A 12,488-nucleotide genomic window follows, 5' to 3' on the forward strand; every position below is an offset into this window, starting at 1 on the left:
ACCCTGCAGCTACCCCCCCACCACCAGAATCCAGCCAATACGCTGTTTTTCTGTATTGTGGGAAGCAAATCACTGAAAGGGCTCGCTGTTTCAGGTCGCCACGATATCGGCCAACGGAGATCAGGAAATTGGCAATATCATCTCCGATGCCATGAAGAAAGTTGGACGGAAGGGTGTGATCACTGTCAAGGTAAGAACGGGTCAGCACGTGGACTGAGTGCACGGTGGCTGTCCCGTCTCCAGCCAGAGCCAGCTGGGGCAGCAGGTGATGCAGCTGCTGCTGCTTGCCCGTGGCATCCCGCTGTAATTCCTCCCTCCACAGCTCCTTTAGATCCGAGCTGGATCTCTGTTCCCCTTTGTAATTGGTGCAGAGCCTGCCACTCTGTTATTACAAAGTATGTTAAAACCAGTGCTTTTGGTAGTTAATAAGTGATCTTCTAACGTAGATTTTCTTGCATCTCAACAGGACGGAAAAACTCTAAATGACGAATTGGAAATCATTGAGGGTATGAAATTTGACAGAGGTTACATCTCTCCGTATTTTATTAATACGACCAAAGGTGAGTTCATAATACCTGTCAGATTGCTTACGGTGGCTCTCGTATGTTAGAAATGATGGTGCCGGTTACAAAGACTTTACGGTTACACGGGGAACCACAACAAGTAGGACAAGGGGCTACTTCCCCATCAGAACCTTCTAGCTCCTGATCAAAACTTGTAATCTTGGATTTGGTTTTTTCCTTCCCTGTGAAGTGCAGGGTCCCTGCTGAGGTCTGGCTGACCCTGCAACACTCCAGAACAAGGCAGAATTGAAAGGGGAGTCTTGGAGAAAATAATTTGTGTCTCTTAAATGATGTTGAGAAGTGCAACAGTTGCTCCAAAGTAGCTCCTTAGGCGTAAGGGAACGCTTGATATTTTTTATGGTCGGATTGCTCAGATAATGCGTGTTGTTCCTGCAGGGCAAAAATGTGAATTCCAAGACGCCTATGTTTTAATCAGTGAAAAGAAGATTTCTAGTGTACAGTCCATAGTTCCAGCTCTTGAAATTGCCAATGCTCACCGCAAACCTTTGGTCATCATTGCTGAAGATGTTGATGGAGAAGCCCTCAGCACTCTAGTCTTGAACAGGTGGGGCTTAGAATCCATACTTTCAGACAAATTCTGCTTATTTTTTCCTTTTATCATTTTCAAGGAGCGCATACAAAAGCGTGCTTGCATTTGCTGCGGTGTTGTGCTGTTGTCTGTTGTCAGCTTTTGTGCACAGCTGTACTTTGCATCATTTGGGAAAGAACTGCAGCTGTTCCCTAACTGCCTCTCTGGGCAAAACCAGCTTAGTTCATGCAGGGCTCTGTTTGCCTCATTGTTAGAGCTGTACTGAAATAACGGGTTTTGGTAATTAGACTCGTTCTCTGAACACATGTGGAGTGTTACTTTCCGAATTCTTCTCTTCAGGCTGAAGGTTGGTCTTCAGGTTGTTGCTGTAAAAGCACCAGGTTTTGGTGACAACAGGAAAAACCAGCTTAAGGATATGGCGATTGCTACTGGCGGTGCTGTAAGTAACGATGTTTGAGCTGTCGTTGCTCTGAGAAACGCTAACGGTATTTGAGGAGGAGGAGAGTGTCTGTGTTCATGTTCCTGGCGTGTATATGCTGTGGTACAGGCTTGATCGTGTTCTTTCAAAAATGTAACCTTAACTAATGTTTGAATCTTTTTTTTTTTTTTCTCTTTTAAATGTGGATATTGATAATGGCTGTTTTATCCAGCCCTGACTGACCATGAGTGATGTGTCCTTTTAACTGACTGAAATCACACGATTTCCTCCTAGTGTTGAGGTTCTTAAAGGGGGAAGGAGGAACTTGAGGGATAGTTGTTAGAAACAGCAAAGCTTCCTTGCTACTTGTTAGGAGAAGGGGAGTGTTCTGTTCAGCTGGGCTGCAGCGCTCTGACGGTTTTACACTCTTGGCCTGCTCCATGTGCTTGTGGGCCTGTAAATAAAACATTCACATACGGAGAAGCTGCAAATTCCAGCTTGTCGCATCATTTGTTTCAGGTGTTTGGAGAAGAGGGTTTGACCTTAAATGTAGAAGATATTCAGCCTCATGACTTCGGTAAAGTTGGAGAGGTCATTGTGACAAAAGATGACACCATGCTTCTGAAGGGGAAGGGTGAGAAGGCTCAGATTGAAAAAAGGATTCAAGAGATTATTGAACAGCTGGAAGTTACCACGAGCGAGTATGAAAAAGAGAAATTGAATGAGCGGTTGGCCAAGCTCTCTGACGGGGTGGCAGTGCTGAAGGTGAGGAGTCACTGCTCCAGGAAGGGGCAGTATCAGCCCTTTACTGCAAACCTGAGTTAACTGCTCTGTGGTTGTCTCGTAACCTTAGTGGGTTGGAAAAGGAATTTGGCTTCTTACAGTGCTACAGCTTGGCATTGTGAGCTTGAGGAAGTGACCAACTAAAACTGCGTGTTAAGAACGCTGCTGGTACGGCAGAGCCCTCCTTTGCTTCCTGGCACTCCTCAGCTAGCAGCACGAGTCGGCTGTGCGGTTTTGCGGCCCCAGCAGTTCTGAAGCCAGCTGTGCTCTCCAGCTCCTGTGCGGACCCTGACGCGTGGCTTGCTTCTTGTAGGTTGGTGGCACAAGTGACGTTGAAGTGAACGAGAAGAAGGACAGAGTCACTGACGCCCTGAATGCGACCCGTGCTGCCGTAGAGGAGGGCATCGTTCCGGGCGGTGGCTGCGCATTGCTTCGCTGCATTCCAGCATTAGATGCCTTAACTCCAGCCAACGAAGATCAGAAAATCGGTAAGTAAATTACTTGAACATGTGTGCAGAGGTGTTAGGAGTAGACCTTCTGGCCTGAGGTTTTATGAGATTTAAGTACAGATTGTCCTCAGTGAGGTTTTAGTTCTTTGATCGTAAGAGTCTCCTGTCCCCTCGGTGTGGCAGCCTGTGCTTTACAGCGGGAAGAGCTTTCCCTGCCTCCCTGCCCAGGCTGCGAAAGCAGCAGAGCCACCTGCAGAGCAGGGCCTCCCACAGCCATGTTACTGCTCGTTGCAGAAGCGAAGCTAAAATGTGTGTGGATATCCTGCAAAGACAAGTGTCAAGTCACAGAGAACACTTTTTCTGGGTTTTTCTTCTTTCCTCGCCCTTTCCTGGAACTGGTGAAAGTAGCTGATGCTCTTGCTTAGGGGAGTCTCCAGCCCCCAAGTGCCAAGGCGGGTGCCTTTGCAATAGCAGCAGCGTATGTAATAACGTAATTCTAACCGTCCTTTTTCTTACAGGCATTGAAATAATAAAGAGAACACTGAAAATCCCAGCGATGACTATTGCAAAGAATGCAGGTGTTGAAGGGTCATTAATAGTTGAAAAAATCCTGCAGAGTCCGTCAGAAGTTGGCTATGACGCAATGCTCGGGGACTTCGTAAATATGGTAGAAAAAGGAATCATAGACCCAACCAAGGTAACCTAAACCTGTCATTCGTCCCCAGCTTTCCTTCCTCACACCTCACGTGGTAGCCAGCAGGCACTCAAGTTACTTCTTTCTTACTTCTAGGTTGTGAGAACTGCTCTGATGGACGCTGCAGGTGTTGCGTCTCTCTTGTCAACAGCGGAAGCAGTGGTGACTGAAATTCCTAAAGAAGAGAAGGAGTCGGCCATGGGAGGGATGGGTGGGATGGGTGGAGGAATGGGAGGTGGCATGTTCTAATCCTGGGAATGGGCTGCATCATGAGCTGTACTATTCGAGACTGACAGTTCTGACTTCAACAACTTCAGGTGTCAGTGCGCGAGGGTGGATAGTGACTGAAGTGAGCCTGGTGTTTAAAAGAATCACTGTAACCATCAGTTACCGGATTTCATTTAACACACGTGTAATTGTTTACAGTCATTGTCCATGCCTACAGATAATTTATTTTGTATTTTTGAATAAAGACATTTGTACATTCCTGATAACTGGGTGCAAGATCCATCTACCAAGGTCCCAATTTAAACTTAATTAAGGCACTTGATATTCTGTTTCAGAATTTATTGGTGCTTGCCAGGACTAGGAAGAACGTGGAAGCCCCTGTGCGCGAGACTAACAGTTGTGTACCAAGTAGGCAAATAGACAGTTCTGTGACCTTTCTGTAATAAAACAGACTGCTCAAAAGTTACAGAATGTATCACCTTTTTCATCTGCACGCAAAGCCGTAGTCACGGGAGAGCTGTGACAGCCTGCTGCTGCTGCAGAGCTCAACCAGGAGTCTGACACCTGGGCTGGGGAATGCCGGGGCACTTCCCTCCAGGAAACATTCCTTTGTCTAGAATGTTTCCCATAAAAAAAAGTGACTTCAATTTTGCTAAGAAGTATCAAAGCTGGACTGACACTAGAGTTCTTCAAAATATTAAACAATGCTGTGAAAATCAGGCACGTGCACTGGCTTTATTTGGCCCTGTCCCTGCTGCTCCTTTCCTGTGCTGGAACAGGCTTGGACCTCCCTGGGCAGGAAAGCGCCCTGAGCCTATGGATGGAGCTGCAGCAGGTAAGAAGGTGCTTTGCCGAGAAGGGGCTGTGGGTTTTTAAATGATGCTCTCCTGGTGCTGTAGTGTGAGGTTACCTCTTCGCGTTCAGCCTTCCGGCTGCTGAGCGGGGGGCTCCTGGATTTGGTGTGAGCTGTTTGGGGTTAGAGGCTGCTTTACCTTTGGAAATGACAGCTTGCTTTGTCATCTGCTGCATCCCTCCACCTCACACAGCTGGTAAGTGATGCATAAAATCCTCTGCTTGCTTTTCAGCTCTGCTGCAAGACTTCACGATGCTGCTGTTGGCAAGCTGGGGTATGTTTGTCTCACCAAACAACATTGCTTTACAGTAAGAATTGTCTTTCACATACAGGATGTGTGGAATGGCAATTGCTCTCTCTGGAAAAGTATCTAAATGTCCTGCCTCAGAGCTCTTTATCCCGAGCCACACCTGATGCTCGGTAGTAGGCTGTGCTGTAGTAACCACAGGGTTACGGGCTTTTTCTGGACAAAAGACCAGCTTCTACACCGGATGTGAAGCTTTACCGAGCGTCAGTACGGAAACCTGGTAATGCAAGGCAGGATTTAAAATTTGTCCAAACCTATCCATTTACCTTTCTTCAGAGACTGGAAAGAAAGTAATTTCAGATACAGAGCTACTGAGTTCCAGACAAGTGCTACCACTGTAACGGACTAATGAAATGGCAGCAGGGTACTGGAACCCCCCAGAACTGAGGTTTAACTCTCGTGTGTGTTTTGTAGTGACAGCTGTCCTCGGGGGCGCTCATCTCCCAGGGAAGGCAGCACCGTGGTACAGAATGTTGTGCATCCGTGCTTGCAGAGAGGTAATGCTTGCTTCTTTATTTTTTTTCCCTGTACAGTTTGCAGTTGTGCTGGAGCCAGAACTGTTTGCGGTGGGTGAGGTGTATCTACCCCAGCCCCGCTGCACTGTGTGACAGGGAAGGTCAGCCTGCAAAACCCGCTGTGAGAGCCAAGAACCTCCAGCTAGGGTTGAAACTGTCACACTCAAATTACAGTGCTCCTTACATCACTTCTGCCCCTTATGTCAAAGATCTGGATGCTCCGGAGGCTTCAGACTGAGGCGGTTTTTTCTCTTGCTGGTGAGAATTCAGCAGCAGCCGGAGCGGCCTGGCTGACTTAATTTGGATTAAAAGTCCGTGCTCCTTGAGGCCTGGCAAACTTGGTACTCCCCAAAGCCAGAACGTCAGCTTCTCCTTCAGGTTACATTCACACTACTCATAACTTAAACTTTAGCTAATATGTTACAATGCTGAGAGAGAAGGAAAAAATAAAAAAAAGCTTAGATAAGGCAGAACATACACTGATTACACAAACCGTTTGGCAAGTTGATAAACAGCAGCCTGAGATCTGGTGTGTTACAGTAGCTGGCAGGTGGCTGTCACTGATAACACTGGACGTTGCACTTGATTGCAGGTTGAACGTTCCATAGGCACCCGCTCAAGAGGTGTTTCGTACAGTATAAAATCCCACACAAAGCTCAGGTATGAAAAGGATGCCCCGGAGGAGGAGCGTGGCACCTCTTGTACGAATGAAGGGTACAAACAAGTTTATAACAGAAGGTGTCAAAACTTCCCCTCCTATGTCTGATGGACTTCGTGCAGCATTAGCTCCCGAGGTATGCTTGTTTCTGGGCCATGGACTTTGGATGCTCTTCTTTCGAAAGCAACTACCATCTGCTTTACCACTTCATCGAAAAACAGCGTAGCGAGTTTCGAGTGTAGAAGTGAACGAAATTCAAAAGAAACCTGTTGAAGAAAATAGAGAAGAATTGCTTTTCCCACATCTACCGTTGTGAAATGTTGTTATAAATAGACAATGCCATTAAAGAATCTCCAGCTGGTCTGCAAGTAAGCTGTAGGAGAAAGACCAGTTAAACCGGAGCTATAGATGAGTACATCTGTGAAGAAAAGTGCTATTCCTTGGTCAGAGGCTTGTCTCCTTGGGCTTTTCCAGTAGAAGAATCATTTTGTTCAGTTCTGTGAAGTCATTGTTTCAGTTTATCTAAACTATTTTACCTAATAAATGATGTATCACAAAACATAAGTAAAACATTTGAGATAATGACAAACTATTGACAAGCAATAACTGGGTTGCTTTGCACGCAGGGGCAAGCTGGCTGAAGAAAACCCGATGGAGCAAGGGAGCAGGTGTGCAGGTAAGCTGGAGCAATGCAAGAGGCACTCAAAACCAGCCTGAAGCAGCTCCCTATTAAATAGCAGGGGTTTAAATACAGCTTTCTGTACTGGCAGCTGTAGTTACGGTACATTCAAGCGAGCAGTTTACTGACTAAAGTTATGAACCGGCTCCTTTGTGCTGCGTTTCCGCCCGCACACCTCCCACCCCCAGCCCTCGCTGTCCCTGCGGCAGAGGGTTGCAGTATGGATGTGCTGGTTACTCTGTACTGTGCCCCCAGGCCTCCTGCTGCACTGCTCACAACTTCTGCTGCTTCTTTGAGCTGCTGAAACCTGCAGTTAAACTGAGGCTTCTGCACCCTCAGTTACAGCAGCAGCTCAGGGAGTTTCCTTTCTTTCTCTACCCTCAGAAAAAAAAAGGTCGTTTTTTAAGTCAAACAGCCTTCAGTTATGCTTTTGTGCTGCAGTGGCCTTGAGACTAGTTAAATAATGTTCTCCTTCAGCTCTAGAGTTGCGTTGGTTTGGAATATGCAGCTTTCTGAAATGATTACCGAATTTTCAGGAAAAGAACCAGGTTGCTCTTCTGTGATTTTATCACTCCTGTGGCACGTCTTTTGGACTGAGATTCAAGAATTTTTGTTGCTCCTGAGAAACTGTCAGATTAAGTGCCAAATGGAGCAAGTACAGCTCCTCACAGGTTGCTCCTGAGTAAGGCATATTAACTGGAAACACTAGCACAGCAGGCATTAAACTACTTGCACTGTGGAGCACTGCAGAGCTGGGACAGTGAGTTTTAAACTCTGTCAAAACTTGAAGTAAGCTGTACATTTTGCAGAGGAGAAAAACAGTGTTGTGCTTCCATCTCTGATCAGGCTGGCAAAACAGTAGCTTGCGGGAACCAGCACAGCCCAAAGCTCAACTTGCATTTTCTAAAGCAAACATTGTTGAAACCACGGTTTTCTCTCAACTCTTTGTGAGTGCACAGCGTATTTTGAGAAGTTTGCTGTGAAGCACCTGTCGCCCCTCTCTGCGTGGGTGCTGAAGGAAGCAGCACCACGGGTCAGTAACTAGCAAGAAGTGAAAATGTTTGTATGAAGTCAGGTTTTGAATCCCTTCAACCAAAATTCTTAATCTGAAATACCAAAAGGTGGCTTTGGTCCAGGGGGAGAAACAAGTTTTCCTCACAGATTTGCTTAATTCAAGTTTTCTCAGCTGCTCTGTGGCTCAGGTTAAAAGTCAGGTTCAGTACTGGTCCGCAGTGGGAACTGGCACTTAATTGCCTGGTGAAATGCAAATACCATGAGCAAGTAAGATGGAAACATCGTTGGCAACTCTCATGAGAAGTGTATTTTTTGAGTGCCTGTAGATTCCTTTTCATGGTTGAACTGTATGAAGTGCAATAAGCAATAAGCTGGAAGTTACTAACCCAAGGGCTTAACATGCCAGGTTACAAATAGTCCAAACCCGTTTTTACTATTTGCAGAAGATAATTTTTAAAGCAGAGTATCCCAGCAGATGGCAGCAGGATCAACCCCTTTCTCTATACCTTGGTAGCCTGTTTGGGGGCTTAGTTACGGGCTCAGTGCAACTCTGTGTTCTGTGTGCATGTGGGTTTGGTTTTTTGTTGTTTGGGTTTTTTAAATAGTACCAGGTGCTAAAAACAAGAAAAAGGCCCAGTTAAAGATACAGTTTCTGTGCCCAGCTCTGTTCCTGTGGCAGTCTTAATGACAACACTTACTGAAAAATCCAGTGTGCATGTCCTTGGGTAACCGGGGATGCCTGGGCTGAAACGCCACACTGTTTCCAAGTGATTAAATAGTTTTCCATCTGTACAGGATGCCTAAAACAAAGTTGAAAAAGTCAAGCTACAATTAGGCTTTTACAGATAGGACAAATCTGTATTACTGAAGTTTGTAGTCACGTTTTGTTAGGCAGTGAAGATCACAGCATAATTAAAATTATTTCCATGGCGCAGGCAGCGTGAGATCCCATTTATACAGGTTCATTCATGGCAAAATAACTGAATTCCTTTTGCAGAAACATTTCTGTGTTGAGAGTCACAAATGATGCATAGAACACCAAACTAATGCTCTGCGCCAGAATTCTGAGTAACGCTGCTTTAAGCAAAGCATAAGGACATTTACTTTTTTTTCCATTACGTGTGTGGAGTGTTTTATCCACTGACATACAGGCTGGTAGCCGTGGGCTATAGGTGTGCTTGGTATCGAAACAAACCTGATTGAAGACAAGCTCCAGACATTTTCTGTCACAAGGTAATATTGTGATCCAGAGCCACCGTCAAGTCAGTAGGGCTACACGCTCAAGCTCATAATCAGTTTATATGTTGGCTTTTAATTACCAGCAAGCGATACTTAACTAACGCTTCTGGAGCGCTCCGTTAAAACAATCAAGTATTTGCAGTAAGTGGCTTCAGAGTTACTGTGACGATAGGCTCCTTATTTTCATTAATTTTCCTTTTAGCACCTATAGCTATTTTTGTGGGGTTCTTTATAATAAAAAAAGATTGAAAGACATATATTTCAAAATCATCCAAATACATCATCTTAACTGGCTCGGAATTTCTAGACAGAATTCCTGTAGCTTTTTTTAATTCTTTTTGTCACAGGTTATTCCTGTTACCATAAGCAGCTCTGCTCCAGCCAGACTAGCCACGGTGCAAGGTTTGGAGGCCGTGGTAACGTTAAACCATCTCAAAGACTAAGCAGCAGCACAGAAATACCTACGTTTTTCTGCCCAGAAATGACAGAAAGGGGAGGAGGAGCAGCGAGATTAGACACAAAGAATGGGCCTTGCTTTTCCTGCTGCTGCCAAAAGGACAGGAGGAACAGGAAAACTGCCAGTGTCCCACCCCTTGCTCCCAGCCTTCTAAGTAAGAAACTCACTCCAGACTTCCCTTCGGGGCAAGAGCTGCTGCTACCAGTCTGATTTGCAAGACTGCTCAAGCGCCGCTGCCAGAAGTGACAAACCCGAGCTTGTTTTGTTGCCACCGGTAGCTGCTAGGCCAGACCCAAGCTGCCCTTGCCCAGGCTCATTTCCAAGGACAGTGAGGTAGTCCAAACACAGTTGCTGCTCTAGAGATGTTCCTACAGTTATGTGAGCAAAATATAAACCTCTGGGGAAAACAATCCTGGCAGAGAAAATGCTAAGAAGCGTGAGAGGAGGAAATCTAAAGAACTGGTACTCCTCACCACTTTCATGGTCTTTTCTGAGCCAAGAAATCCTCTTTTGGGTCAATTAAAGCAAAACAGAGTTGGTGAGCCAATCCAAGAGCTGTGTGAAAGCAAAGAGCCAGCCTTGTCAGGGAGGAGTAGAAAGGGAAGCAGTCAGCATGTGAAATGTAGGGTTTCCATCTTAGCTATTCAACATTCTTGAGAAAGACAGATACTTCTTCTTCTTTGCAGAATCAGTAAGTACCTTGACTAAAGGCACTCTGCATGTTCCCTTTCCTGTTTATGTCTTCCCTGTTCTTAAGAAACCCAGTTTCTGGTTTGAGCAGTGCCTCTGAAGAGGAAGCCTAGAAATGAGTAGGATATCCAAACCGTTATCTTTAACAGCAGTCAACTCTTGTAATTCCACCAGTTACTCCAAAAAATAGTCCAGACCTGCCACATGAAGGGAGAAGCAGTTTTGCTTGTGTTTTAAAAGCACATTCAAATTCCCTCCAGTTAGCTTAAGTCTTTAAACAAAAGCAGCACAAGTTTTGAGCTACACAAAGCATTTCCAGCAGCAGTTTTGCTTTCAAGCACCCGTGAATTATGTGAATTCCAACAAATGAAGATTACAGAAAACTACAGCAAAGGAGGGAAAAATAAAAGGTTACCTTAACTAAATGTGGTCTCACTAGAGTAACAACCGACGTATACCTCTCCAGGACAGGAGGGAATCCTATTTCTAGCTGTGCTTTGCAGTATCCAGAGCGCTTTGATAATATATCTGACTTTTTACACCAAGGGACAAATAGTTTGTAATTCTCCACAACAGCAACAACTTCATACATTTCCTGCATAGAATACCTGGAAACAGAAAAATCAGCGTTAACTACGAGGTATTTCAACTTCAAATTCACTATTTATTAAAAAGTTTTGAAGAAGGTATAAATGGCAATTTGCAGGGTGAGCATACAGTCACCTGAAAACACTACTCCTGTTTTTGAAAATTTAAAAGAGAAAAAATAAGTAGTAAACCAGTAAACATCTCTGCATAAAGATGCAAAACACCAAACAACAAGGCTCTTTCTAATCGACTACGCAAAATCTGTTGCAGTTCAAGAACTATCCCATAACTAAGCATTAATCACTGTCAGAAGACTTAAGCTAATAAACCAGTGGTTCATACTATTGCGGACCAGAGACTGGGGGCAGATCTCAGTCCCAGCAAATTAACTGGAATGTTTCCACTGGCTTTAGGGCAAACAGGATTTCAAAATCTTTTTCATGTGCCTAAGTTTCTTTTAAAGAAAGAAAATCTCGAGATGTGAGCAGTACAACATAATATTAAGTGCAAAGACGGGCAGGTATTTGGGACTGAAGGAAACAGATTTCACACCTCTCGGGTTTTCCCTCATTTCACCAGATGACCTTACTGGTGCGTTCTTCCCTTTCAGGCTTGATTTTTGTTTCTTTTCATGGAATAATAGAAGGATTATTTCTGCTATTTCTTTCTATGGGGCAAGGGGTTTGGGTTCCAACATTTTTTTTAATATTCAATTTCAGACTAGAGAAACCTGATCTCTCCAAACTCTGACAGCCAAAGCTCTGTTCCAGTTTCCAGCTGGGTAGAGCCATAGTCGCCCGCAGCTTCAGGGATGCTCACTCTTTGAACTCCAGTGTTTCGGGTTATTCAGAGCAAACAAAACCAACGAGCATATAAAGTCTCTTTCCACACATCTATACGAACCCTATAATTCTTCTTTCAGAATATTCCTTTCTCTTATTTACTAGTGGTGCAGCAATGTTGAAGAAAGTTCTTGGAAAGGTAGGGCTCATCACAGGTTTTTGCAAAGGACAAATTCTGGTCATCAGGATGCCACAAGAAGCCAGGTGCCTGCAACAGCAAGAATGCTTTTAGGTGTGTTTCATGTCAGCAAAATAAGCAACATATTCAGGTAAGATAAACAATCTGTTCTGTAGCATTCCAGAAAATGTCAGAGCCAGATGGCAAACCAAAGGCTTGTAACAGCGCACAAACTGTTAAAAGCACAAGGGGGATTTTTTTTTTCCTCCCCTTAGGAGAAACTAAAAATAGCCAGCAGTCACAAGAAATGTCACTGGCAGAGTAGAACACGAAGGCCCTGTTAAAGGTTGACTTCATGACAGCCTGAGCTCATTTAAAAGCCTCTTAATTTGCAGAACAGGCTTGCTTAAAAGCCTAATCAAGGAAGAAGAAGTTCCACCTGGAGATACAAAGTTGAATTTCTCTGCCATCATTCTCTCAAAAGGACAGTTGCAGTTTGAAAGTCTTTTCAGAAAGTGCCTTGCTTACGCAGCTCTCAAAATTTCCTTCAGAAAAATATCGTGCAAAGCCTTGGACGTGGTGCTTTCGTAAATAAAACTTAACAAATTACCTTCAAAAGTGCTAGTAATTCTAAGACTGCACCCCAGCGTTCTGTTTGTGAACACCTACACTAAAATGTAACAAATACTCATTGTGTTTAACAGGTCTGTTGTATTTATTTTGCCTATATCAAGCCAGCTAAGATGCAAAATGCTACCTCAAAAGCTCCGATTTTTTGGCATCAGGAAGTTAAAAATGCCGCTATTTACCGTCATTGATTCTACAAATGTAAGCTCAAGAGCA

The 12,488-nt window shown here is 44.5% G+C and overlaps 2 protein-coding genes across 2 annotated transcripts; one reads left to right on the forward strand and one right to left on the reverse strand.

Moving 5' to 3' along the window:
• Positions 1-94: 94 nt before the first annotated feature.
• On the forward strand, positions 95-4,401 carry HSPD1 (heat shock 60kDa protein 1 (chaperonin); the record flags this gene model as incomplete). The annotated part of the gene is made up of 8 exons (XM_009865546.1): positions 95-190; positions 467-560; positions 960-1,128; positions 1,453-1,552; positions 2,051-2,296; positions 2,628-2,802; positions 3,282-3,460; positions 3,554-4,401. Coding segments are annotated over 8 exons (1,212 nt in total), but the record flags the coding sequence as incomplete, so codon positions are not given.
• Positions 4,402-6,116: 1,715 nt separating this feature from the next.
• Positions 6,117-11,731, reverse strand: COQ10B (coenzyme Q10 homolog B (S. cerevisiae)). Its single transcript, XM_009865545.1, has 4 exons — positions 11,589-11,731; positions 10,513-10,705; positions 8,410-8,511; positions 6,117-6,284 (listed from the first exon to the last, which is right to left on the reverse strand). The coding sequence occupies exons 1-4, from the start codon at positions 11,708-11,710 to the stop codon at positions 6,117-6,119; spliced, it is 585 nt and encodes a 194-aa protein (XP_009863847.1). The 5' UTR covers positions 11,711-11,731.
• Between the last annotated feature and the right edge of the window lie 757 nt (positions 11,732-12,488).

Source organism: Apaloderma vittatum, unplaced genomic scaffold, assembly GCF_000703405.1.
Source record: "Apaloderma vittatum isolate BGI_N311 unplaced genomic scaffold, ASM70340v1 scaffold29502, whole genome shotgun sequence".
Taxonomy (NCBI): Eukaryota; Metazoa; Chordata; class Aves; order Trogoniformes; family Trogonidae; genus Apaloderma; species Apaloderma vittatum.

Excerpts from the sequence above, each read along its gene's own strand:
- COQ10B (XM_009865545.1), bottom strand. The coding sequence starts at position 11,710 with ATGACCAGAATTTGTCCTTTGCAAAAACCTGTGATGAGCCCTACCTTT. Across the intron at positions 8,512-10,512 it reads TGAGACCACATTTAGTTAAG|GCATCCTGTACAGATGGAAA; the intron begins GTAACCTTTTAT and ends ACTTTGTTTTAG. Across the intron at positions 6,285-8,409 it reads CATGCACACTGGATTTTTCA|GTTTCTTTTGAATTTCGTTC; the intron begins GTAAGTGTTGTC and ends TTTCTTCAACAG.